General features: G+C 64.9%; 1 protein-coding gene across 6 annotated transcripts in view; it reads right to left on the bottom strand.

The window, feature by feature from the left end:
* Positions 1-1,629: 1,629 nt before the first annotated feature.
* Positions 1,630-25,789, bottom strand: part of ARID3A (AT-rich interaction domain 3A) — a 30,519-nt gene continuing 6,359 nt past the window's right edge. For 5 of the 6 annotated variants that reach the window (XM_059159166.1, XM_059159164.1, XM_059159162.1 and 2 more), the window contains exons 4-9: positions 11,449-11,521; positions 8,238-8,421; positions 7,879-8,126; positions 5,818-6,114; positions 5,132-5,230; positions 1,630-4,694 (exon numbers count right to left, since the gene is read on the bottom strand). In XM_059159166.1, coding sequence (XP_059015149.1) covers positions 4,522-4,694; positions 5,132-5,230; positions 5,818-6,114; positions 7,879-8,126; positions 8,238-8,421; positions 11,449-11,521 — 1,074 coding nt within the window. In that variant the 3' untranslated portion in view covers positions 1,630-4,521. The remainder of the gene's footprint in view (positions 4,695-5,131; positions 5,231-5,817; positions 6,115-7,878; positions 8,127-8,237; positions 8,422-11,448; positions 11,522-25,789) is intronic. The other variant, XR_009350507.1, reaches the window with a different exon arrangement.

The following is a 25,789-nucleotide window of genomic DNA, read 5'->3' as shown; positions in this document are numbered from 1 at the left end:
GGTGACTCAGGTGAAAACCCTTTCCTTGCGGTAGCCAGGCTCCGAGCCCAGGCTCCTTGCAGGCTCCCAAAGCTCTGCTCTTCAGGTGCTGAAGGGTTCCTCCCGGGAGCCTCGGGCCTCCTTGCATGGGAGGCGGAGGCTGGCAGGCTCCTGGAAGCTGTGACGGGCCCGAGCCCTCCCTGGTGCCCCTGGAGCCATGTGACCTCAGGGCTTCCTGCCCCGGATCTCGGCCTCTTCACGGGAGGAGGAGATGTGGACTGAGTCAGTCCACAAGAAAGGGCGATTTTCCTTTTTCAAAGTTATTTCTCCCTCATCTCCTAGGGCAGGACTAGGGAGCCCAAGAGGCAGGTGGATCCTGGTCCTCCGGCCTCTCCTGGTCCCCACAGGCCCCGGGAGGTGGGGACCAAGACGCAGCAGACTCATTTCTGACAGGAGTGGAAAGTGCCGGGGATGCAGTGGGCCACGGGGGCGCATGGGAACCACTGGGCCGCGACACTAGGGTTAGCTGACTCTCCCTCACTCCACGACCCCTGGGGGCTGACCCAGGCTGGAGGGACTGGCCGGGGCCGGCCCAGGCCAGAGCCAGTGGCAGGGGAGCCAGCTGGCAGGAGGCTGGGCCTGCCCAGACTCCAGCCGAGCTGACCTTGAGCCTGCCGCATTCTGCATGCGGGGGTCACCAGGGTAAATGGATTAGACACCCCAGAAAATCTCTTCCAGCCCAATTTTGCAGTGCCGGTGTGGTGTGGGGTCGGAAGCAGAAAACACAGGCTTTCCCTTCCAAATGTGCTGAGCCCCGGGACCGCAGACCACAGCCCACGTGCTGTTTTCCTTCTTAGAATCATTTTTATCTCCTGGGCCGGGGGGCCACTTCGGAGCTACACCTGTTGAATCACTAAGTGTGAAAACGTGACCCACATCCCAGTGGGAAGGCTTGTGGGGGACAAGGCTGGGTCCTGGTCTCAGAAGACGGCAGAGGACCTGGTGGGACGGCGGGCTGGGGGTTTCTGCCGGTGCCTCCCCAGCCAGGCTCGGTCACCGCGCAGGCCAAGCTGAAGGGGCAATCCCGGGGGGCATGGGGGCAGATGCAGCACGAACATGGATGGCTCCGTGTCACGGTGACAAGGGGCTGGCCAGGCAGAGAGGGAAAGAGGTATGGCAAAGGCCCAGAGGAAGGCCCGTGGAGGAGGGGGCGGGGGCAGGCCACAGCCCCCAGGGGCTTGGGCTCAGAGTAACAGTGGCCTCAGAACCCAGGATGGCAGGAAACCTAGCCAAGGGGCTGGGGGACAGGCTAGGGCACCCCTAGGCCTGCCATCTGTTCTCCCCAAATCCCTAACCTACACTTTGCACCAGCTCCTCCCCTCCAGGAGCTGCTGGCCATACCCACCCACTTGAAGAGAGCCCCCCCCCCAAGCCTGTCCCCTGGGATGGTGGGGTCAGACCCTGTGCCCACCGCCCGCGGGACCCACACACACCCAAGAAACCATCACAGGAGACTTTTCTGTTAAAAGTCAGAAGTGTTTTGTCTTGTTTTAATATCTCATCAACTTTACAGGGTTACAATTGTCTTAAATATTTCTGAAGTTTAAATACAATCTGCATAATAATGTTATAAAATGTAAACTTTCAGTGTTCTTTTTCAATTTCAAAATCACACACCTTTTTTTCTTCTTTGTTTTTTTGGTCTTTTGTCCTTTTTTTTTTTTTTTTTTCCCTTTTAATACCTGAATGTTCTGCAAAAACTGAAATCGGTACAGGCCGCCCTGGCCAGGGCGACAAGGCCAGGCCCGGCCAGAGGTAGAGTCGTTTAAACCTATTTTTTAAAAAGTTTATTTCGCTTTAACCTGAGTGCTGGCGCAGGACTCACGCCGTCTGACGAACCCCAGAGAAACTGAAATCTCGCGCGTCAGGAATGAAAGGCTGCATTCATGTTTGCCAAGAAAAAAATGCAAAAGTAAAGGGGACAGAAAGACCAAAGTGGACGAAAGCGGTTAAGATGGGAAAGGGGTGTGCGAAGGCAGAACTACGGAAAGGGACATGCTGCCCCACCCCGCTGCCCGGCTCCTGGCTCGGGGTCCCATGGAAGCTTCTGGAAGCATCATCTCCAGCAGGGGAGCCCCAGAGAGCCCCTCTCCACCCTGTTTGGGGTCCCCGCCCTCCCCCTGCGAAGCGCGGGCCGAGGGCATGGACAGCTGCCCCCGGCCTCCCCTGCCTGGGGCTTCAGAGGGGGCACGGCTCTGCACCCCCGAAAACCCCCCTTCCCTAGGCTCCAGGGACAGGAGGGACAGGGGGTTGCACGGGCACCGAGAGCAGAGGCAGGGGAGGACCCCACTCACATTCCCAGCGAGGGTGGGTCACCGGGCACGGCCGCCCCTGGGGCTGGCCAGGCCCCCGCCCCGCCCCCACCTGTCCCCTACAATCATCACAGCACAGCAGGCCGCACCCCGAGTTACCTCTGGGGGCCACATGGGTCCCAACGCAAGGACACGCGCGAAGACGCGCGCGCACCCACAACGCGGGCCCACAGCCTTCCAGGTGGAGGGGGGTGCGGGGGGGCAGGGCACGGGGTTTGGCATCGAGAGTCAGACCTGAGGTAGAAGGTGAGGCAGACACCCCCCACGTGGGCGCGTCCGGGAGACCCTGAAGGCAACAGGTCGGGGCGTCCACAGGTTGGGCTGGGACCAGAGGAGCCGGGCAGGGGGGGGGCGCGGGTTCTCCGCGTGGAGCCGGGTTGTGCGGGGGTGGGGGGGGGGAGACGGGGGACGACAAAGAGATCCCCCTCCCACCATGATTGTGCTGCTGCAGCGAGAGGGAAGGGCAGAACTTTCCAGAAGGAAAAGCAGAGGGAGACCCGGCCCCTAGAAGGCTGAGGGGTGGGAGTGTCAAGGACCCTGAACTATTCCAGACCCAGCACAGCCCCACACAAGGGAAAACCCAGCCTTGGGGGCCCAGGACCCCCCCTCGGGTCTCCCAGGCTGGCACTGCCCCCCCCTCAGCCTCGTTAGGTCGGGCCCCTGAGCCCAATTAGAGAACACAGGCTCGCCCTGGGAACAGCAGAGTCAGTGCCCCCCCCGAAAGTCCCGCCCCAATGCCACCGGGTCCGCAGGGACATGGCGGGCGTCAAGAGGGCCCCCCCACCTGCCTGGGCCGTAGGGCAGACGGGGCTGTCTCCCCAAGACCACAGCCAGCCCCCAGCCTCCCACCAGCTGTGCCCCCCAACACGCACCTTCTAAGCAGGAGGAAGGGTCGTGCGGAGACGGGGCGCGGCCTCCTGTTACTGTACCTACTCCAGGGGGCTGTGGCCCCAAGCCCAGGGGCCAAGAGAGAAGGAACGAGCAAAGTTAAAGAGAATGGAAGGGGGCGTTCAGGTGCCGTCGCTCCAAAAACCTCGCCCTGAGCGGAGCCCGGCTCCCCTGCCCCCCAGATGTCTCCCAGAGCAGCCCTCCCCACCTTCTCCGGGGGCGCCCCCAGGCCACATTCATCCCTGAGACAGGAGCCTGGGGGCTGCCCTAGGTGGAGCCCCTCCCACGCCCGGGGCCCTTCTTCCAGTCTCTGGCGGGAGGGCCAGCTGGGCCAGCTCCAGCTCGGAGCACAGGGAGTGGGGGAAAGCTCGGGGTGTCCCCGCCCACAGCACCTGAGTTCATCACCTGTCCTGGCTCTGGCCAGCTGCCCCCCGCCCCCCACCCCTGCACCACAGGAACCACACGAAGGAACCCAAGTCAGTCGTGGGAAAATAGAAAGGGTATTACTTTTTTCTTTTTTGTGTGTGTGGTTGTTTTTGTGTCTTTTTTTTTGTTTTTTTTCTTTTTGCTTTTTCAAGTCCAGTTTCCCTGAATGAGCACAAATATATAGATATATATATATATACTTTTCCTAAGGTCTGATTCCTCCCCCAAGAATAAAATAGATTATTTACAAAACAAAACCCCAAAACCTCTTAAAAACCCTATAGATCTTGAGTATCACTGTTTCTTTAAAAAAAAAAAAAAAGTAGTTCCCAAAAGCAACAAGAAAAAAAATTTCAGCTGATCTTGGCTCAGGGGTTTCTTTCAACACAAGGATTTGGGTATGGTGAGTGTGTGATGAATGAAAAAAAAAAAAAAAGGAAAAAAACAGATGAAAATGAAAACACACAGTGCAGGGATGTATGAGGTAAACAGGACCGGCTTCTGTGGCAACCGATCCGCACAGACCCAGACCCCCATCAGTTGGTCCAGCCGGGCTGCAGCCCTCGGAGACGCCCTCTCTCTTCTGACTTCCTCTTACAATTCACGTCTCTGAATGTCCGAACCTGAGTAATTCAAGTGTTCCTTGGTTTTCCCCTGTTTTATTAAATTTTCTTTATATATATATATGTATATATCTTTTTCTTTCTTTTTGGCGTTAGCTGTGGCTCCTTTCTGGATACCTCCCCTCCCCACCCGTATCTACCGCCATCCCGGCCCCTGTGTGGCCCCCCTCGACTCCCGCCCCCCTGCCCAGGCAGGCTCCTGGGCTGGGAGCGGCGGGTGGGGAGTGGTACGGTTAAGGCAATGAGTTATTTGAGGTAGAAGATGTGGCAGGTGTGGACAGCCCTGCCGGCCCGGCCTGGCTGCCGGCGCTGCTGCTGGTCCCGCTGTTCCCTCCCCGGCCGACGCCGGCGGCTTTGCTGGGAGCTGGGTGTGGTGCGGGCGCCGGCGGCTGAGCAAACAGCACTCCTAGTGCGAGGACAGGAGAAACGTGTCATGTGGTTGGGAAGATGACGCAGCAGGGGCTGCGTCACGGGACGCCATGAGCACGGGCCCCCTGCAAAGTCACCCAGCGACCTGGAGGCCTGTGACAGCCATGAGTCCCTTCTCTGTCCCTTGGCAGCACCTTCGCGAGCCACCGAGCTATCTGACGTCCGCAGCACCCCCTGGGAGCCCCCATGAGCTACGGGCTGGCTACATGGTGTTTCAGAATAAACTCAGGACCACCGCTTGCCGTGGAGAAACAAGTGTCCTCAAGTTGCGGGCTGAGTATGCCCCGGGGGCTGGCTCGCTCTGGTGGTACGGGGGCAGAGCCCTGCTGGGTGGCCCTGGTGGGGGCGGGGGCAACACCAACCCCAGGCTCCTGAGTTAACAGGAGACAGTGCTCAGGGCCCCGCGGGTCCTACCTGTGTACATGATCCCGTTAATCTCCACTGACATGCTAATACTGTTACTGCCATTGGGGCCGGTCAAGCTCGGGGCAGAGTCCTGGCGGCTCTCGCAGGCTGCGGGAAGAAGAAACACCACCGTCGGTAGTCATAGGCCCATCTGGGCGAGGACCTGCTTCTGTCAGCACACACAGTAGGTGCTCACTAAATATTTACTGAGGAAGATATCGGTCTAAAATTTGCTTCTCTCATGATGATAAGTCTGAAGCTACGTCAAACCATCTCATTCTTTTTAACAGCCCCAGAGTAGCCTGGACTTGACTTGCTCCACTCCTACTAGCTTTGCCGGAGATACGGAGTGGAATCACTGGGTCACAGGGCAAGAATGTTTTCTGTTTTAAGAAGAGATCGCTAAATTGTCACCTGTTTACACTCCCAGCAGCAGGACTCAATGGGCCCATTTTCCCACATCCCAACCAACATTTAATATCGTCAAACTCTGATGGCTTAAAAAACGGTATCTCTTTGTTAGCATGTAGATCCCCAACTCAGCTTTCCATGGGCATTTTCTACTAGTCATTAATTCATTTTATCTCTTTCTCTTTCTTATTGATTTGTGGGCACTCTTCACATATGTTGGCTATGAGGCCCTGATTTTGCTGCATAGGCAGGAAGCAGTGAGGGTCTGGGCGCCGGGTGGGTACCTTGGCTGTTGATACGAATGCTCATGGGCAGCTGGGCTGTCATGGCCAAGAAATTCTGCTGCAGTGCCCGCTGCACAAGCCGGTGCTGCTCGTCTGCCACCAGGGCCATCTTTTTCTCAGGAGGCTCCCCAGACTCCAGCTTCTCCCGCAGCTGCTCCAGCGCAGCTGCCTGTGCAGCCACAGCTGCCTGAGCTGCTGCTGCTTGTACAGCTGCTGCCTGGGCTGCCACCACAGGGTGGCCTGCCAGCGACACTGGCAGGCGGCCCGGGACCGTGATGGGGATGGCCGAGTCCTCCTCTAGATGGGAGAGAAGAGGCATTGGCAGCCAGAGGGGCACCAAGGAGCCTGGTGCTGCCTTCACCCCTGGCAGGAAGGCGCGGGTGTGCACACCCTCTCTGGGGAAGCGGCGAGGCTCTGGGACACACACGAGTGCCGGGGAGCCCTTCCTGAGGTCAGCCTGGTGTCGGAAACTGGCATGTCAGAAACCACAGCCTGGTGGTGGCCGTGGTGGGCGCAGCTGTGCTCGGCACCCACGCTATCCCAAAAGCCCGCGACAGGGCGCTGGTCACGCACGACACTAGCGAGAGCAGCGAGGTCTCCCCGTGTGTCCTAAGGCACTCAGCGGCTCGTCCGGAGAGGCCTCTCAATGACCCCTTGCCAGCCCCATGCTCCCACCCTTGCTTCACGGATGAGGGGACCCAAGCTCCAGGTGGCAATGGCTATGCCAAGGCCACAGAGCTGCAGGCACTGAGCTGGGACTCGATCCCAGGCGGCTCAGCTCCAGAACCAGCTCCCGCCTGTTCCCGCTTCTGTGGTAGAAACCAGGGTCCCACTGTGACCCGCTGTCTCTTCTTTACCTGACTCCTCCCCCGTGTCCTTCCCCTGTTGCCTGGCATGTTTTCCCCCTCTGCACCAGGCCCTCGGCCAGAAGCTTTGTGGCAATCCCCAACCCCCGTCTGGTTGCACTGGAACACCACCTGGGGGCCCCTGGGACCCTTCACCACGGGCCCCCATGGCTGCCCATCGTTTCCTGGCTCCCTCCTGTCAGGAAAAGCTCCTTCCCGCCCACCGCCCTCGCCCCAGCTCTGGCGCAGGATGTCATGCGCCGCGAGTGGCTGACAACCATTGGCGGGGGGGACCGCCGGGGCTCCTGGGCGGAGGGAGGTGGCGGTGGTAGGTAAACCGAGGTGCCCGAAGACTGAAGGAGCGGTCGTTGGAGACCGCGCTCGCCTCAGACCTGAGCAGCCTGAACCGTGGGGATTCCCCTGGACCCTCAGGCTACTCAGAGGGTAGGGGGTCACAGCCCGTGGGGCAGGGGAGGAACAGTGACCCAGCCTGGGGCCTGGGGCCGCACGTGAAGTTAGTGGCTCTGTGTCACACGGGATTCGGAGGTTCAGCGGGAGAGAAGGCCGACATCGACTGGTGACGCCGGTCACGGACGGGGGGCGGGGGGCGGCCTGGCGGACACCCGAAAACTCGGCCCACTGCCCGCTGGGCACTGACGTGCTGCAGGCCCCCCCTTCTGCAAACCCACCGGCACAGGGTAACTTTCCCACGACCCGGCTGGAAGCTGGCCTCAGGGTGCACCATGCACCAGCTCCAGGCGGGTGAAGGTCAGCCTGATAGGCTACAAGGTCAAGACGCCTGCAGGACAGACGCCGTGTTGAGAAGGTTCGAAAGCTCCCAGGGGAAAGAATACAGCAACCGGCTAGTAACGTCTTTAGGGGCGATGACCATGGCCATGTTATGACCGCTCGCCCAGCGACAGTCACCCCTCACGGTGCCTGCCATAGGGTCAGGAAAGAACATGGCGCGCAGTCAGCAACGTGGGCGCCCTGTGGCCCGGGCGGTCGGTCGGCCAGCGGTCGGCCAATGTCTGCCCCGGGCTCCGGTGGGGCAGCTGCGCTCTCTCTCTCAGGCTGCCGCCGGAGGGCCCTCTGCGGGGCACGCTGGGGCTCATCCTCCGGTGACCTGGGGGGCAGCAGCGGCCCCTAGTCCCCTCAGCGGTCAGAGGGCCCCACCAGCGTGGCACCGAGTCAGGCCCCGAGGGGCGCCCCTTACCTTTCTTGATCTTGGGCGCAGGGGGCACGGAGCTGCCGTTGGTGCTGGCGGCGAGGCCCAGCGAGGGCACGGGCAGCTTGGGCGAGGACAGCATCCCGTGCGCGCCGCCGGGCGAGTAGGCGAACAAGGAGCCCCCGAAGCTCTGGCGCCGGCCCTCCCGCCGGTTGCTGTCGATGGCGGCCTGGAGCTCGTTGGGGCTGCTGAGGCCACGCTTCTCGCACTCGTAGGGGTACAGGTATTTCATGTACCTGCGTGCAGGGGGGCGGTGAGGGTGGCACGCGGGCGCCGTGCCTCCCGCCGCCCAGTGCGCAGTGCGGACCCCCGCCCCGCCCCCCCAGCAGGCCCCCCCAGGCGCTCACTGGGTCCGCAGGGTGAAGGCCGCGCTGGTGATGGACGTGGGCAGGTTGAGGCCCTTGGTGATCTCCCGCCACAGCTTCTTGTTGATGACCTCCACCAGGCCGCCCTTCTCCGTCACCAGCACGTACAGCATGAACAGGTCAAGCACTTGCTTGGCCATGATGGGGATGCGGTTCACGGGCGTCCCTGCGGGGGGGCGGGGGCGGTGAGCGGAGGGGGCGCCGACATGCCCACGGGAGAGGGGTCGCCCCCACAGGGGCACGGGGCACGCTGCTCTCTGGGGGGCGTCCGGGCTGCTGAGCCGGACCCCCAGCCCCCACCCCCCGGCGTCGGGAGCACCCATCGTGACAACCGTGACAACCGCAGGCGTCCCTGGTGCGGCCCTGTGTCTCCTGGGGGCAGGACTGTGGGGGGGCGGGGATCCCCCCCCCCGAGAGTGTGAGGAAGCCTGTTTCCCCACCAGGGATCTGGGCTCCTGGCCGATCTCACCTGGGGTTCCGGAGATGGGGGCCGGCACAGGGCCAGACTGCGGAGCCGCAGCAGAAATGCGGCCTCTGTTAGTTCTGCTCCCAGCTCAGCGAGCGGAGCCCACAAAACCACTCTGCCCAGTCCCAGGGGCCTGTGCCCTCGGCTGCCCACCCACCGCCCACTGCCCACGGGCTTTGCAGTCGGGAGGAGGCCGAGCTCCGCTGGGCCACTTTGCCACTTAAGAGAGGGGTGCGATGGGCCGGACCAAGGAGGGGGGGTTGCTCCCAGCGGACGGGCCTGGTCCCCCTGTCCACCGGCCTAAGCCTCAAGCCTCTGCTCCTGGCCCCATTGCCCTCGTGTGGGGGCCTTCAGCTTGGCCTGTGTGGCGCCTTCCTGGCTGGGGGGAAGCCCCCTGTTAGAATTCTCCCTGCCCTTGCAATCCTGGGGTGCTGTCTGTAGCCCCCAGCTGCTGGCCTGTCACCCGGGGTCCCCGACTTGGACCCCCTGGCGCCCAGCCTGCGTCACGCACACCCGCAGCCCCCCAGAGATGGGCCCACGGTGGGCCCAGGTTGCGGCTCCCCGAGAAGGCCCGGCCCGGCTGGTCTGCTGGAGCTGGAGGTTCCAGAAACACTTCCTGCCACCTGTGGCCACATCTGCCCTTTCCAGGTTTCCAAACCCCCGCGCACAGAGGACCGCCTGCAGAGGGCAGAGGGAGCCGGACTTCGGATCCCGACCCTTGCCCTGTGCCATTTCTCCGTACAAGAGAGAGAGAGGAAAAGGCAACCCCCATGGCAGGGGCCCCCCCAGCCCACCCAGGATAGGGGTGTATGTTGCACACTGGGCAAGAACAGAAAGAATCACACAAAAGGTCCTCTGGGGACCCCGTGCCCAAGGTCGGCAGCCGGGCCTGCTGGGATGTTTACAGAAGGAGCCGGGTGGGGAGCCGAGAGGCTCCGGTGCAGGACGGGGCGTGGGGGCAGCGGGAGATAAGGAAGGGTGGGGGGGGTCTTCAAGGAAACAGCAGGCGGGTGGGGTGCAGGCAGGACCCCTCCCGCACTCCCAGCCTCCAGAAGGCCTTTACTTTGTGATGTGGGAAAAGAAAGAACTTTCTGTCTGGAGTGAAGGCCTGTAGGATGCAGGACACGGCATCCGGCGGGGTGGGTGGGGGCATCTCCTGGACCTTCAGCCCCAGAGGCTGCCAGTTACAGAGGGCCAGGATCCCAGAAGACAGCACGAGCGAGGGGGGCTTGGGGCTGGGTTCTGAGGCATGTGTAGGAGTTTGTTGCTCCCTGTCCTCCGGGGGAGCCTGGCTTGGCACGAGAGGCAGGGCTGGACTCAGACCCTCAGAGCCCTGAGTGGCTACCGGCTCCACTGCTGTTTCTGGGGCCTCCCCACCTCAACCACACCCACGGGTCGCTCACCCTACCTTCTGAACCTGCAGGACACCAGGCCCAGTCTTGGGCAGGGTGGGTGGGCTCCAGGCCTGGGGGGGGCTCAGTGCTCCCTGCAGGGTGGGGGTGGGTGGGGGGCTCCCACAGGTGTGGATGGCTTGATAAAGAGAGTGGGGCCAGATCTCTCTGACCACACGGGGGGCAGCCGGCCCCAGCTGGGACTGCTCCCACCGATAACAGGGGGCCCCCTGCCCCAGGACTGGGTCTGGGTGCCTCCGCCCTGGCAAGGCACCGGAGGGGTTAATGGGAAGGCCGCGGCCCTCCCCTCTCTTCCCTTCCGGCTGCTGGGCCTGGTGTTTACAGAGGCTGTTGGAGAGGGAGAGGCATGCAGAGGGCCCTAGACAAAGCGGCTGGTGGCTGGCCCCTGCAGTGGGCCCGAGTGGACCCTGCAGTACCCCCCAGCCCCGCCCCTTCCTGTGCCCGGGGCTCGAGGACAAGTCCCCTCCCTGGGCCTCAGTTTCCTTCCCTGAACAGCAGTTGTAATAGCTCCCACCAGAGGGGCTGGTTCTGGTCAGAGGGACTAGCCCCACACTGCAGGGGGTACCTCTAGAACCCCTCCCCCAGGTCCGTCTATCTGTCCGTCCATCCGTCCGTCCATCCGTCCAGCTCTCTGCGCCCCACGGCAGCCGTGAGCTGAGGCTGAGGCCTCGGGTGGGGCCGTGGGGCCCTTCTTGCTCCCCTAGGTCCTCTTGGCCCTTGGCTTTCCCCGAACACCCCGGATACCCTCCAGCGTCTGGGCCTCGGTTTCCCCGAACGCCCCGGATACCCTCCAGCGTCTGGGCCTCGGTTTCCCCACGGGGACACCCACCCCGACCAGTCCCGGCTCCCTGTGCCCAGGCCGGGCTATGTATGGCGTCCGTCTCACCCCAGAGCCAGGGGGGCCTGAGGGTGGGGTGGGCCGGGCACGCTGTTGGCACTCAGCCCGTCTGGGCTCTGCTGCACAGTGGGAACTGCTTCCGCCCCCCCACACAGGGAGAGGCACCGAGGCCCTGGCAGGCGCAGGCGAGGGGCTGGAGCTTCTCCTGTCCCAGCGCCTGCTGCCCTCCTGGGGAATCCAGCCCTGCTCCCTGTAGGCTGGCTCTGCGGCATGGGACCCTAGGGGTGGTGAGGGCCTAGTGGTGGGAACCCCATCACACCAGGCGTCTGGGCTGGGGACCTGAGACCTCCTACCCAAGGACCCACCCCTTAGATGCTCCCAGCTGTGTCTCCCCCATCAGACCTAACGGCCGAGCAGGCCCCACCCTCCTGCCCGCCCCCTCCCCAGCTTCCCCCGACCCGCGGTGGGCGGCCTCACCTCGCTTCTGCATGAAGCTAAACAAATCGTCCAGGAACTCCTTCCTCTTGGGGTCCCCGTCCAGTTCGTAGAGCTGTGGGGTCAGGGAGCGGATGGAGAGGTCAGCGCCAGAGCCCGGGTGCAGGCGCCGCGTCCCCACGGAGCCTAAAGAGCCCGCCTCCACTTTCGGATGAGGACGCCGGTCCCCACGTGCGTTCCCAGCAGTGGCCACCACCAAGCCACACACCGGGCAGCGCAGAGCAGAGGTTTACTCTCCCCCCACTGTGGAGGGCAGGGCCCAGGTCCATGCGCATCAGGGCCGAGCCCCCCGGAGGCTCCAGGGCACGGTCCCTCCCGCTCCCCCAACTCCAGCGTCGGCCTCGGCCTCTTGGGCGTCCTCCACGCGTCCTGTAGGCTGTGCCCACCGGACCAGGGCCGCCTTGTCTGAGGGCGCCTGCCTGACCGCAGCTGCAGGGACCCGATCTCAAGCCAGGCCTCGTTCAACCCGTCACTTGGGGGGCACAGTTAGGCTAAGACACACAACACCCGGGCCGGTCACTGCCTTACAGCGGACCGACGCATCTGGTGCTGTCCCGAGCCACACTCTCGCCTGTGCTCCAGGCGTGGCTCCATTTTGTAGATGTGAAACTGAGGCTCAGAGGCAGACGTGAATCCAGAGCCTGGGAATGTCAAGGCCTCTGGGCCCACGCTCTGTCCTGGGCACTGGCTGCTGGGGTTCGCCTGTCCCTGCACTGGTGGTTAGGGGCCCCCCCAGATGCACAGACCCTCAGCTCCCAGGAGCCGGCAGAGCTAACTGGGGGCTGGAGTTTGTGCAGGCGGGGTGGGGAGGACAGCAGCAAACAGCGATCTTCAAATTAAGCCCTGGGGAATGGCCCCCGAAGGTTGAGGACTGCAGGGGGCCTCGAAACCACCCATCAGCCCCGGCCAGGGCAGCCCATCATTAGGGCCCAGGAACGCGGCAACGCCCAGCGCCTGTGCCTGACCAACCCCGGGGCCCGGGCAGGCAGGATCCCTGGGGCTAGCTACTCCTCAGCCAGCTCACTCCTCTCTGGGCTTGGGTTTCCCGGTCCTGGAGCGGAGACAGAGTGGGGCCTCCGGGCACAGGCCGGGGTGGTCCAGGCTAGGTCTTTGTCTCTGCCCTGATCCAGCTGGGCCGGCCAGCCGCATTCCGGGGCTGATTTATGGTGGTCTGGGAGGCCCTGCACTTCCCCCTGCCTGGGGCCCACGGCCTGCAGCTACGCCTCCCCGTGGGCGCGCGCCTGTCCCCCACCATACATCCCACCACGTGGGGCAACACGCAGTGCGGTCTCCCGCCCGCCCACGGGCACTTCGTCCGGCTCGTCGCAGTGTCCAGACGGGGGTGAGCGCACAGCAGCCGAGCGAGTGGATGTCCGACGGGCCCTGAGGGCTCAGCCCCCGCGGGAGCAGGGATGGCCCTCCAGTTCGCCGCCACCCACGCCTCAGACCACGACCTCACCTAACGGGGTCTTCAGGGACGTCACCTGCTAAGACGAGGTCGTACTCACCGGGTGAGGGCCAGCCTCACCTGACCACAAGTGTCCTTATGGAGGACAGACGGGGCCCAAGCAGAGATGTGGCCACACCTGATGCTGGAAGAGGCAGGAGGGACCCGCCCCAGAGCCCGGCCTGGATCTCAGACCTCAGCTTCCAAAATGCAGGAGGACTCCGCTGCTTTCAGTCCCCAAGTCCGTGGTCATTGTTAGGGCCACTCCCGTGGGGCTCAGGGACCACACGCCCCTCCTGACGGGGCCAACAAGTCCTGTGAGATCCCGGCCCAGGGACCTGCCAGAACTTTCCCTGCACCCAGCCCCCAGGGAGACCTCAGTGCCCCCTGCACCCCGCTGTGCCCCAACTTTCCTTCCCATCAATGCAGAAGTTTCGCCCTGAGCTCCCAGAGCCATGGTGACACCAGGTTCCAGCTGGGGAAACTGAGGCTCAGGACAGAGACCTGCCGCAGGGGCAGCTGGCTGGCCCGGTGGGGGGCCGTTAACTCCCAGGCCCATGGTGGGTGGACAGGCCTGCGGCACAGCCCGGTCAGACCCCCGTGGGGCCGGGGTATTGTCTGGGGCCGTAAAGGGGGCTGTGCCGGCCCCCGGCTGCCGGGGAGGAGGGAGCTTTAATGGCTGCTGGGGGCGGCCGGCAACAAAGGGGCAGTAAAGACCACCCGGCTTTATGGGGCTCCGGCCCCGAGTTCCGCTCCCCTGCAGGCTGCGCCCTGCCCTGGCCAGACCGGAGGGATGGGGGCGTGGGGGCCGGCGTCCAGAACCCATTGTGGGCCGGCGGGCCAGCTGTCTGTCCTCGCTGGGCTCCAGGCCTCCCCGCGTCGAGCCTGGGCCGTCGTCCCGCAGGAGTCTCAGGCTGAAACCTTGCCCTGCTCAGGGTGGGCCAGGAGGCGCCAAGACAGGTCACCTGCCACAGCCACAAACCAGGGCTGGAGACCGGAGAACCTTCCAGAAGCCCCTCCCTGGGCTGCCTGCCTCCTGGAGCCCGCAGCCAGTGTCCCCGAGGGCCCCATGCAGGGTGCTCACGTCACGGGGTCTGACTCAGGCTCCCGGTTGACCAAGGGACGCAGGGTCTGCAGACCCTCCCTGCAGGCAGCTCGCTGCTCCTGGAACCTGCTGGGCGCAGAGGCAGGCCGGCCTGCGGGAGACCCCACGCTCCGCACCCTCGGGGACATGTGCTGGGGCGGCCCGTTTTCTTGCTCGCTGACACCCTTGCTCCCAGCCCTTCTGCCGCCCCATGTCTGGGAGCAGGCACACAGCAGCTGCTCAATAAACGCCCTGGACAGCTTGGGGCACTGTGGTGGGGCACCTGTCCCTTCCCAAACCCATTATGTGCCCCGCAAGGCTCAAGCTTTGGGTGGGTGACACCCTGCGCCGGGGTTGGGGGGTGCGGAGGGTGGCTCTACCCCGTCACTTCCTGCCCTGTGACCTGGGTCCGCCAGCGTCCACCCGCCCGGCCACACCTGTCTGTCCACCAGTGACATGGGTACAGAGCCTTGAGATGGGCATGCAGACAGCAGAGTCAGGGCTGGAGGCCCCCAGGGTCCCCGCTGAGAAGTGCGCAGCCAAGTCCCTCCAGAGCCCGGTGGGGTGGTGGGTCACACTCAGCGCCCCCGTGGGGCCCCCGGCCGGTCTCTGGGCTGCAGCCCAGGGTGAGGGAGGGGGTCAGGCCACTCAGTGCTGAGGCTGGGCTGACCCTGGTTCAGTCTTCCCCAAATCACACTACCCACTTCACAGAAAAGGACACTGAGGCACAGGGTGAGGGCCGAGCCTCTCCGGTCACCCCAGTGGGCAGCCAGAGGGCCTTCCCAGCAGCCTGAGCGGGAGCCCCCCACCTCGCAGTCACGCCCACTCCCCGGCCTCCCCGGCTTTCTGAGGGACAACATCCTGCCCGCCCCCTCCCCACCCCCAGCGGCCACGGTAGCTGGAGGCAGACCAGGTCGGGAAGGCTCAGGTAGAGGCAAGCCCACCCTCCGGGCGCATGGATGGGCAAACAGGAAATTCTTGTTTGTGGCCAAGGAGCATTTCTGTCTGGGCTGCTGAGAAAGTCCTGGGGTCATGCAGCTGACCCGGCAGAGCTGTGTGTGTAGGCGCGCGTGTCGGGGGTGGGGGGACCCTTCAGCCTCGGGGCGAGAAGACAGCAGACCCCTGGGGAGCCCGGCAGCTCAGCCCCAGCGCCCGGCCCCCGCCCGGAAGGAGGGAGAAGCTCCCTCCCAGCCGCCACCGACCCCGCAGGACAGGGGCCTGGCCTGGGGACGTGTCCATGTGGGCCCATGTCCATGTGGGCTGGGCACCACCAGGGCTGCCTCCCAAGGCGTGACTGGCCCCGAGAAGGTCCCGTGGGCGGGAGGCCCCACCTGGCCAGCAGCGCGCCGGTTCCCAGCCTGTCCCAGGGGCCCGAGGTGGCATCCAGCCCAAGGCCGAGGGGCCCAGGCTGTAAAGCAGCCGCCCCCGCCTGTGGGGCCCCTGGGAGGACCTTTGCCCCTTTAACGGTGTCTGCTTAGGCCCCCTTCTGCCACCCAGGCGGCTCCAAAGTCCGCAGGGCCCCAGCTGAGGCCATGGTCCTTCCAAGGCAGAGACAGGGCCCAGAGGAGGAAAAGTCAAGGAAGGGCCCGGTGAGCTCTGAGCCCCCAGAAGAGGCAGCAGAGAGACGCCCAAGGACAGAGGCTTCCCGACGCTGCGGCTCCCGGGAAACCAGAAATGCGCCCTCCACAGCCACCAGCGGGTCCCAAATGCCCCAGACCAGACGTGCTCAGAGCCGGGGCCGGGGACAGGTGAGGGGTCGGGGGCAGGCCCGGGACCCCAAGTGCTGTCAATCTACCTACTGTCCCTGAACCTTAAGAAAAATGTATTTATGGGATTGAGAATCACATTACACAGAATTCACCGTTTCAAAGTGTTTCAGTGGTGTTGAGTGGATTCAGAGTCCTCCAGTCGTGGCCTCTGTGTGATTCCAGCATTCCGTCTGTCCGAACAAACCCCAGCCCCCGCGAGCCCCTTCCTGTCCGTGGAGGAGCCTGGTCGGGACGTGTCACACGCGTGGACTCACACCCGTGTGGCCTCCTGTGTCTGGTCCCCTCCCTGTGCGTCATGGGCTCGGGGCCGGCCCCGGGGGGCCTCGCTGCTGCTGGTGGCCGGGGACATTCCCTGTTTGCCCATCGGTGGACGCTAGGTTGCTTCCACCTTTGGATTATTTTCTCGAACCCCGCTGCTAGGACGGAAGCTATCAAATCCTCCATCTTCATACCCTTGGGGTTGTGGGCTAAGAACTGATTCCTTGCAAGTTCTGAGGGCAGAGCAAAGTAGGGAGAAGGTGGCCCGGCTGTTTTCACCCCCATCCCCCCAGAAGGCAGCCGGGAGCGGCCAGGACAGTCAGCCAGATGCTGCTTCCTTTTCGCAGCCTGCCAGGGACCTCTGATTTCTACACCCAGACGCTCCGTGTGCCTGCTCTCAAGCTGACCGTGGCTCCCTACTGCTCTCAGCAGCAAGGCCACACTTCCCAGCGGCCGCCTCCACTCCAGGTGCTCCCCATCGCTGGCACAGCTCTCGGCCGTGGGCCCGCCAGCTCTCTCCCCACGGCCGGCGCACCTGCTGGGCTCTCCAGCTGGAGCCCTAGCCCTAACCCTCACCTCTGCACGCCCTCCCACAGTCCGGCTTGACCCCCGGGCCCGGGCCGCACGTCCAGCGAGGCCCTCGGCACCCTCACAGGGGCCTGTGTGCGCTCATTCTGGGACAGTATCCCCCCACCCAGATGAGAGCCCCTCAAGGGCAGAACCAGGGACCACGGGAGCCGGGCACGGCGCCTGGGACACAAGGCACCCACTGACGAAGGAAGAAGGAGAGAAGGCTCCCTCGGGCTCTCGCCGCCTCTGCCTGTCCCCGTCACAGCTCAGCCCTGATGTACCTCTCCCAGCCCCAGCGGCCCCCGCCCCATCCCCCAGAAGCCCCTCCCGACCGAGATGACTCAGCGAGCACAGCCGTTGCGGGGGGGGGGGGGGGGGCAGGTGGGCCGGGAACAGAGTCCCTGGGGGCTGCCCCAGCCTCCCTACTCACAGAAACACCCACAGCCGCCATGGGCCGGGCAGGCGGGGCCTCCCCCTTCAGCCCACGGTGCACTTGGGGAAACTGAGGCGGGCGTTTGCAGCGCCAACAACCTGCTAAGTGTGTTATCTATGCTTCCCTGTGGCTGAAGCAGGCGTGTGGGCCTCACGCAAGGTCCCGTGGCCCCAAACGGCAAAGCTCTGGCCTCGGCCCTCCCTGCAGTGACCACAGAGCAAACCGCGTCACTGTGCCTGAAGAAAGCCAGACGGGGCTCAGTGGGGCCTCAGGAGGCAGCGGCTTGGGGTGGGACCGTCCCTGTCTGCATACCGAGCCTCAGTTTACCCATCACAGGGGCAGGGACCACGCCATCAGGACGCGGAGGCCGGCAGCCTGGCCCCGGCACGGCTTCGCTGCTACGAAGGACGCAGGTCGGAGGGCCCAGCTGGGCGCCCGGGGAGCCGCGCTTCCGAGGGACCGGTTGGTCCCGGAGACTCCCAGGACGCGGAGGGCGGTGGAAGCCCGCACGGTGCGGCTCGGCCGGGACAACCCAAGGTGGCCATTGGGCGGCCGTGGTCCGGCACCATCTGCCCGTCCAGGCCGGCGGTGCAGGCGCGCGACAGAGCCCCGGGCCGGCGGGGGACGCAGCAGGAGTCCAGCGAGGCCGCCGATGTGGCGTGCGGTAGGGGCCGTGGCCGCGTCTGTCTGTCCTCACGGCCGTCCCGCGAGCTGCCCTCCGGCGCACCTGAGCCCTGGGACACCCAGGCCGCCTTTCGCTTCCCGTCAGCGCGGGCTCAGCCTCCTCCTCACAGATGTGGCGGCCCCGGCGGCCTCGCGGGAAATTGGGGAAGTGATTCTGGGCAGGGCAGAGACATCTGTCCGCTCGGCCACGCCACCCCAACGGGCCACGTGTCCCCTCAGAGAGACATGGCACCCCACCCACGATAGACAGTAATAAAAATCTCCAGAAACAAGTCACAAAGGCCCCCACGGGGCTGAACCTCCAAGGCGCTGCTTTCTGGGTGACGGCGGAGGCTGGGCAAGCGCGTACGGCTGACCACCGCCCCCCTCCCGACCAGCCTTGTGTGTGGCCACGGCCGCCCCAGGGCGTCGCTGTCGTCCCCCAGGAAGTGGGCGAGGGCCCCTGCGGCCTCCAGGTGGGATGCACAGGACAGAGCTGGGGGGCGGGCAGGGGAGCACCGACCTCAGGGCCAGACAGTATCACAGCTGGGGAAACTGAGGCCCAGGGGGCACGCCCACGGGCTGGAAAGCGGCAGAGGGACGATGGTGGGAAGCGGTGAGGGAGGAGGAAGCAGATGGCGCGGCCAGCCGAGGACACGTGGGTCGGGACAGCTGCCGGTCCCCGGGGAGCCCCTCAGCCACAGGCCGGCCCCAAGCACACAGACTGCTGTCCGAGCGGGAGAGAGAGCCACTGAGCACAGACTGCAGAGCAGCCTGGAACCCCGGGACAGAGCCCTCGCTGCCTCTGGAGGGAAGTGGGTGCCCCAGGCCCCGTGGGGGCCTCCTGGGGTTGGGGAGCAAGCCTGCCCTTCAGACCCGGGCTCTCTCTGAGCAAGCCAAAAATCCAGAATCCTCTCCCCGAGCCACTACTAATCAAGTGCCACACACAGTCTTGGGGTATTTTGTACAAGGGTCACCGCACAAAATCATCCTGTTGCGCCCACCAGACTGCTGCCCTGCAGTGGCCCCAGGGTCCAGGGCTGTGGTCAGAGCCTGGCACCCAGGAAGTTAAGTCCCGTTGTGGGGTTTTCTTGGAAAGGGGCCACCGTCTCTGCCCGCACTCGTGCCCCCAGCAGCCCCAGGAGGCGCCAGGGACTCTCCGAGGCAGGAGGTGCTCCGAATGACCTGCCGGCTGCAAAGTGAGCTCCCTGCCCCCTTCCGCCCCTCCCCTGCATGGGCTCTCGGAACAGAGCTGCAGCCAGCGCCCTGCCTGGCCTGGCCACAGCAGCCCGGCCCACATGCGCTGTAGGAAGCCAGGGGGCTACTCCCCACCCCCAACCCCTGCCTAGCAATCGGGGAAGGGACCCTGGCCAGGGACCCCACTGGGCACACCCCCAGCCGGGGGCACAAGGACAGGATCTGTCGCATGGTGGCCAGCAGCCCAAGAGCCCCAGTGAGCAGCTCCGTGGGGAGACGTGAGCCGGACACGGCGGGGAACCCTGGGCACACACGGCGGGCAGCCCCAGGCACATGCTGCGGGCAGCCCTGGGCACAGGCGGCGGGCGCCGGCCCCACCCTGCCCTGCTGCTCCTGGGCCCGGACACCACGAATGGTCAGTAACTATGGCAACGGCCAGCACTCCCAGGAGCACTGCCTTGATTTACAGCTGGGGAAACTGAGGCTCAAAGGGAGGCCCTCTAGCCGTGGTGGGGAAACAGGACAGTGTGGCTTCCCGCCTCATGTCCCCTTCCAGAGTCGGGCTCCCCGCAGGCAAGCACACGACTGTCCCTGGGCACTCACAGGCAGGGGACGCCTGCCGCTCCTGGCCAACGGCAGCTGGGGGAGAGGATGGGGCAAGAGGGTGGGGAGGGGCTGGGCAGGAGGACGTGCACCCACGGAGCCACCAGAGATCTGGGCAGCAGACCCCAGGGACTGGGTCCAGGCCCAGCCCGAGTCCTGAAAGACATCTGTGCCGCTGGTCACAAAGGAGGCGGGCGGTCAAGGAGGCCCCGGGTGGGACCCGGGCGACCCGCGTGTGCAGCAAGGGGCTTGACATCCTTACGCAGGACGGAGGTTTGGAGACACAGCCTGACGGGGCAGGGGACCCTCCGAGACCCCGCCTAGGGGGCAGAGGGTGACACAGCCTGACCAGGAACAGGGGCCTATGGACACTCCCTGCCACTCCAGCCCAGACAGACGCGAGACCCACCCCCACGACCCATGGCCCCATCCAGACGCACCTACACAGCCCCCACCGGGACCTCTCCCCGCCGTGGCGGCACAGACCCGCCGACCCCTTTCTGGGCACTCGCGGACCCTTCCCACGCACCCGCGGCCCTCCCCACGGTTGGGCCGGCCAAGCCACCCCGACATGGTCCCCTGGCGCAGGCGCAGACACACCCGTCCAAGCAGACACACAAACACAGACACACCCTCACCGGCTGGCAGATAGTGGCCCCGACGGCCCGCCCTCGCCACAGTGCCGGCCCAGCCCATCGGGCCCCACACCCCCACCGCGAGCCACGCATCGCCCGCCTCTGCCCACGGTCCACAGCGCCCACGCGAGAGGCCGGTGCCGAGGGAGGGCCCGGCTCAGGCGCATGCCTTCCTGCCCCTGCTCCCGTGAGCCCGTCGCTGGGACTGCCAGGGTCCCTGTCTCCAGGGTGCGGGGCCTCTCGGCCTGCGGCCCTCAGACCACGGCTCCCTGAGGTCGGCCTGAGGGTCTCTCTTCTTCCCGAGACACCTGCCACTGGATTCAGGGCCCAGGACAGTTGGGGGGGGCCCCATCTTAACCAAGGACACCTGCAAAGACCCTATTCCCAAACAGGCCGTCTGACGTCCAGGCAGCTGGGGCGCTGCCACCCACCTCCCGGAGCGCTTCTCCCTGCGACGTGGGTTGTTACGGGCTGGGAGGGTAGGGGTGTGTCCCTGAGGTGCCAGGCACTGGGCCTGCAGGGGTGGTGGGCGGTGGGCAGTGGGCGGTGCCTATCCCCCTCCCCCTGCCCCACAAGACCCTGCCAGCCCTGCCGCTGGGGCCTTCAATAGGCAGACTGGTTACCGTTTAACCCCATGACCCCCAATTGTCCTCTGTCCGCATGCAGCCCGGCCGGTGAAGGGGCGGGCCCCATGCCCCGCCCCCGCACGTGCCCACCCACCAGCCTGCACCCCAGCTGCTCCCCTGACCCGGCTCAGAGCACAGGGGTCATGGGGCGGCTACAAAGCAGCTGGGAGGAAGTCCCTCTACGTCCCCATCAGTGGCACTGTCCCGGGGGGTCCAAAAATTTCAGAAGGAGAGGGTCTCTGCCTCAGGCAGGGAAACCAAGGCACAGAGCGGGCCAAGCCCTGCCTAGCATCTCCCTGACGGCACCTGCAGGCCAGAGACAGGGCACCCCGCAGCTCAGGGCGGAGAGAAGGGACCTCAGCCTCCCCGGGACGTGGGCCATGGGCCCACGGACAGGTCCAGGTCAGTCAATTCCAGCCACTGACAGGACACCGTGACGTCTGCTAATGGTTGATGGGTGCCCCCGACCTCATGCCTCAAGGAACAGGGAAGCACACACACGTGGAACCCTGTCACATACACACGTGCACACACGTGCCACAGACCCACAGCCGCAGGGCGCTGCCACTTCATCCCACGTGGGCTCAGGGACCGAGCCAACAGCACTCTCCACACGCGCTGGGGTACGTGGCCCAGCCTCCCTCCGCTGTGTCCGGACCCCAGGACGTGCACCCACACATCTGTGAGAGCTGGGACGGGCCCCACGGGGCTCACGCCCTTGTCCACAGACATACCAAGCGTGTGGACGCACGGACAGGCTTCCAGATGACAGACACGTAATAGACGCTGCAGAGACGCTCGTGGCCCCAGAACGCGCAGAAGGACACACGTGGAAAAGCCACGGCACCGGCACACAGGTGGCTTCCAGACTCCCCCGGGGCCTGGCCCAGTTGAACACAGACCCCGGTGGACACGGGACCTCTCCCCCGCAGCTCCCGGGGACCGCGCGTCTGCCCACCGCACCCCTACACCCAGGTCAGCGGGCCGGACCGCACATGGCACACGCACGCTCTTCCCCGATGGGAGGCGCACGTGGTCCCTGCCCGCCGGGCACCACTCCCTCCAGCGGCCGCGTGCGTTATTAGAAAGCGTGGGGCGGGCCGGGCACTTGGCAGCAGCCACGAGGGTGGGGAGCTGATGGTGGGCGTGGGGCCAGGCCCCGGAGGCCGTGACCCCACGGCGGTGACTGGGCGGCTGGTGGCGGCGCAGGGGCCAGATAAGGCTCTTCCGGCTGAGTCAGTGCGGTTCCCAGGGCTGGCACGGGCAGAGGCACGGTGCCAGGGGCTGGCGGGCAGACACCCTCCCCGGGCCTGCCACGGCCCGCTGGCTCCACGCCAGCAGCCACAGCAGCTTTGATGAGGCGGGCGCTGTCCCAGGCGGGGTGGGCTGAGTTCCCAGGGGCTTCCCAGCACCCTCCCCACCCCCGGGCGCATGGCCCCGGCTGCTGGCGCCCCAGGAAAAGGCCCGGCGCCAGAGCCGGCCCCCAGGACACACGGGGCCTGGCCCCCAGCCCACTCTGTCCCAAGCATATCAGATGGACATCGCCGGGTTCAGGACCTAGTGTCTGACCTCAAAACCTTTGCCCAGGCTGTGCCCTCTGCTCCTAACACCTTACCCCACCGGAAGAATTCTCATCCTCCTACCCTGGCCCTGCAGGCCTAGCGTCTTCCCGGCCTGCCCAGAGTGCAGGTCCCGTAAGGGCCCCCAGTCACCTCTCTGCTCCCCGGCTCCAAACCCTGCCCAGGCTCCATTCATTTACCTTAATGCCTGCCACTCAATGTTCCGAGACACAGACTCTACCCTTCTCTGCCCCCTAGCAAACTCTTACACACCCTGTAAAGCCCCCGCCCTAAAGCCCGTTCCTCCCTCCTCTAGCCCAGCCCTGATCCCCAGGGGCTGTGAGTGCCTGTGTGGGGGCCTGGTGGGGGCCCCAGGAGGGATGAAGAAACCAGAGGGGCCTTCCCCTCCCCCACCCCACGATCCCAACCACGCTGCCCTCCGACTTCCGGAGCCCAGAGATGTTCACTGCGGTGTTGTTTACAGCAGTGGAACAGGCCAGCGTGTTGCTGTCAGCCCCATGAGGAAACCACCGCGGAAGAGAACCAGGGATTGGGGAACACTCAGACCCACAGCGTGACGCGGAGCGGCGCTGGGAGCGGCGGCCAGCCCGGGGCCCGGAGAGCCCTCTCTGCTTCCCCTCCGACGAGGACGGTCCCAACGCTGCTTCTGCAGTCAGATACGGCCCTAAAAATCTGTACGTGTGTATTTCCTGTGGCTAAAAAAACCTACGTGAGCCCAAAGGCCTAAAAAATCCAAAATGGGACCCCAGCCTCTTGCGAAGAACACCCCTGAGGCCCATAGCCTCACCTCCACGTGGGCTGTGCCTGCTACACAGGAGAAGGGCCCCCACGGGCATCACATGGGCCCCAAGAGGCCTGGGGAGGGGTGGGGCCAGGCAGGGTCCACGGCGAGGACAAAGGGGCCACCAATGACCTTTCCTGCCTAAGTCCCTGTGTGGGTCCAGGCCCTGGGTCCTGACACCCTGATGTGAGGCCCTGGACCCACTGTGTTCACGGCAAAGGAGACAGAGGCCCAGGGACCCCATGTGTCCACCCTCCGGTGCACACTAGGTTCTGTCTGTAGGCAGTTGACGGACTCAACCGCCCACATCCGTCTCCATCGGTGCGAAGGGGAGAGCCCTCGGCCGCCCGTCCCTGTGGGATTGGGGTGTGTGGGGCACAGGAGACAGGCTCAGTCCCCACCTGCACAGCTAGGGGACAAGTCTCTGCTGCAGTGGTCACCTCTACATCTTGGAGCTCATCAACACGTCGTGCAGTGGACGGACGTCACCTTGAAAAGCAGGCGGAAAACACCGCAACGTTCAACGCAAACCAACGCGCAGGGAGCCGCCCGCCACCCTGTGACTTCGACAGCACAGCCGTGATCTCAAGTGCTGTCGAAGCCATGCACAAGCCAGAGCCTCAAGAGGCCACGGGAAGGAGAACAGCACGGCCGCTGTGGGAAGCTGCCCGTGGGTCCTCGAGAGGCCAATTAGCCTCACCGCCCAACCCAGTGGTTCCACTCCTGGCTCTGCACCCATGAGAGCTGAAAACACCTGTCCACACCAAAGACATGCAAGCGTGATCACAGCAGCCCGACTCACAGCAGCTCGACTCACAGCTGCCCAAGGCGTAAACAACCCAAGTGTCCATCACAGGTGACAGAACAAACACAGCATGTCCACCGGCCACCAGCAAGAGCGAGGCCTCCACGTGCGACCCCAGGGATGGACCCCAAGCCTATGACATGCAGGGAGGGAACCAGACACAGAAAACACACAGGGTGTGAGTTCACGCGTGTGGCACCCCCAGACCAGGGTCCTCCACAGACAGGAAGGGGGCCGGGGGCGGGGGGTAATAGCTAAAAGATATACTTCTAAAAGTTTGCGTCTGAGGTGACAGAAACGTCCTAAAAGAACCTGGCCGTGGCTGCATCACTCTGCAAAGACACTAAAAACCACTGAACTGCACACTTTCAACAGGTGAAGTAGGTGCTGTCTGAGTCTGATCTCAATGAGGCTGTTCAAGACAATCCCCAAGTTTGAGCCTCAAGACCAAGGATCCTGATTCTTAAGCAGCCAAAGATCTGAGGTTAAGACCTGCAGGGGCGGGGCAGCGGGGGGGCCACCATCTAGAGCCCGGGCCCAGCTACACGGGTGACAGGAAGCCACCAGGATGCCACGTCTGATGCCAGGAGGCTAAGATCCTCATCACTGTCTGCAACACGCCTGATCCCCGGCCAGTGGCTCGCAGCGTGCTGGCCTCCATCCGCGCGTCCCCAGGGCCCCACGGCAGACAGGCTGTGGGGGTTCCAGGGATGGTTTCATGGCCACGAGCCCGCTGCCCCAGGGCCCTCCCCAACCTGGCCTCCCCGAGACCATATTCACGGCTCTCAAGGGTTAGTAGGGGAAGTCGGCCCCAGGCCCTGCCAAGACTTGGGAGGAAGAGGCAAGAGATGGTGCCAAGTGGGCGGCTGGCCGGCTGGGCCGCCACGTGCCAGGAAGGCTGTGGGGAAGGCGCCAGAGTCAACACGGCCTGACGTCTGCTGGGCCGGCTGGGCCCGGGATGCTGCCGACACCGGCCACACAGGTGCCCGGCCAGCTGGGCGGGAGGGCAGAGCCGGCAGCCGGCCCTGCCATGAGTGGGCAGGAGGAAGGTCCCGGCCACTTTCTCAGAATCCAATCCTATCTCCTGCAGGGCCCGACCTGGCAGCATCTGGCTCCCCGGCCCCTCCACACACACCAATGTCGGCCCTGCCCCAGGGCCTTTGCCCAGGCTGCTTTCTCTGCCAGGTGCACTGTCCTCCTTCCGTGAGGCTTGACCAATGGTGTAGCCCGAGCAGCCTCCCTCCACCCAGCCAAAGAGGCCAGACCAGCTCTCTCCGACACCTCGGCACGGCTGTCTGGTTCCTGAGGCCGGCCTCCCCCCACACAGGGGAGTCACCCCCCAGCTCGGCGGGACGCTGAGCCCCGGTGGCTCTGGGGCTCCCTGATCCGCTCTTGCTTCCGTTTCCGCGGCCCTGGGCAGCCCAGACAAGTGGGACAAAGGCTCCTGTGGCCCTTTGTTCCTGACATGCCGAGGGCATTTTGGGGCCTGGCCTTTGCCCCCAGTACTCGCCTGGCCTGGCCGCCCAAACCCTGCCCCCCCCCAGGGGGCTGAGGCCACTGAACAGGGTTGGGGGCTTGGGGTCCTACGTGGCCCAGCCGGGACCCTGCAACGCTGGCATATCGTCCAGCTCCAGGGCCCCAGGCTCCCGGTAACTACCGTGAGAACAAACAAACAGCCCAGGCAGCCTGCGCTTTCTGAACCACGGCGAGCTCTGGAGACCCTCCCTCAGCGCTGTGGCTCTGGGCAGGGCGCCAGCCCAGAAGGGGAGGGACACGGGGGTGGGGGCGCGACTGGGGTCCACGTGCAGGGGCAGAGCCTCCAGGAGGGGGTGTGTGGGGCGCTGGCCACGCCCAGAGAGACGTCCGCTGGCC

The sequence above is a fragment of the Mustela lutreola genome, chromosome 2, assembly GCF_030435805.1.
Source record: "Mustela lutreola isolate mMusLut2 chromosome 2, mMusLut2.pri, whole genome shotgun sequence".
In the NCBI taxonomy this organism is placed as follows: Eukaryota; Metazoa; Chordata; class Mammalia; order Carnivora; family Mustelidae; genus Mustela; species Mustela lutreola.
This window is presented reverse-complemented; position numbering and strand designations above follow the sequence as displayed.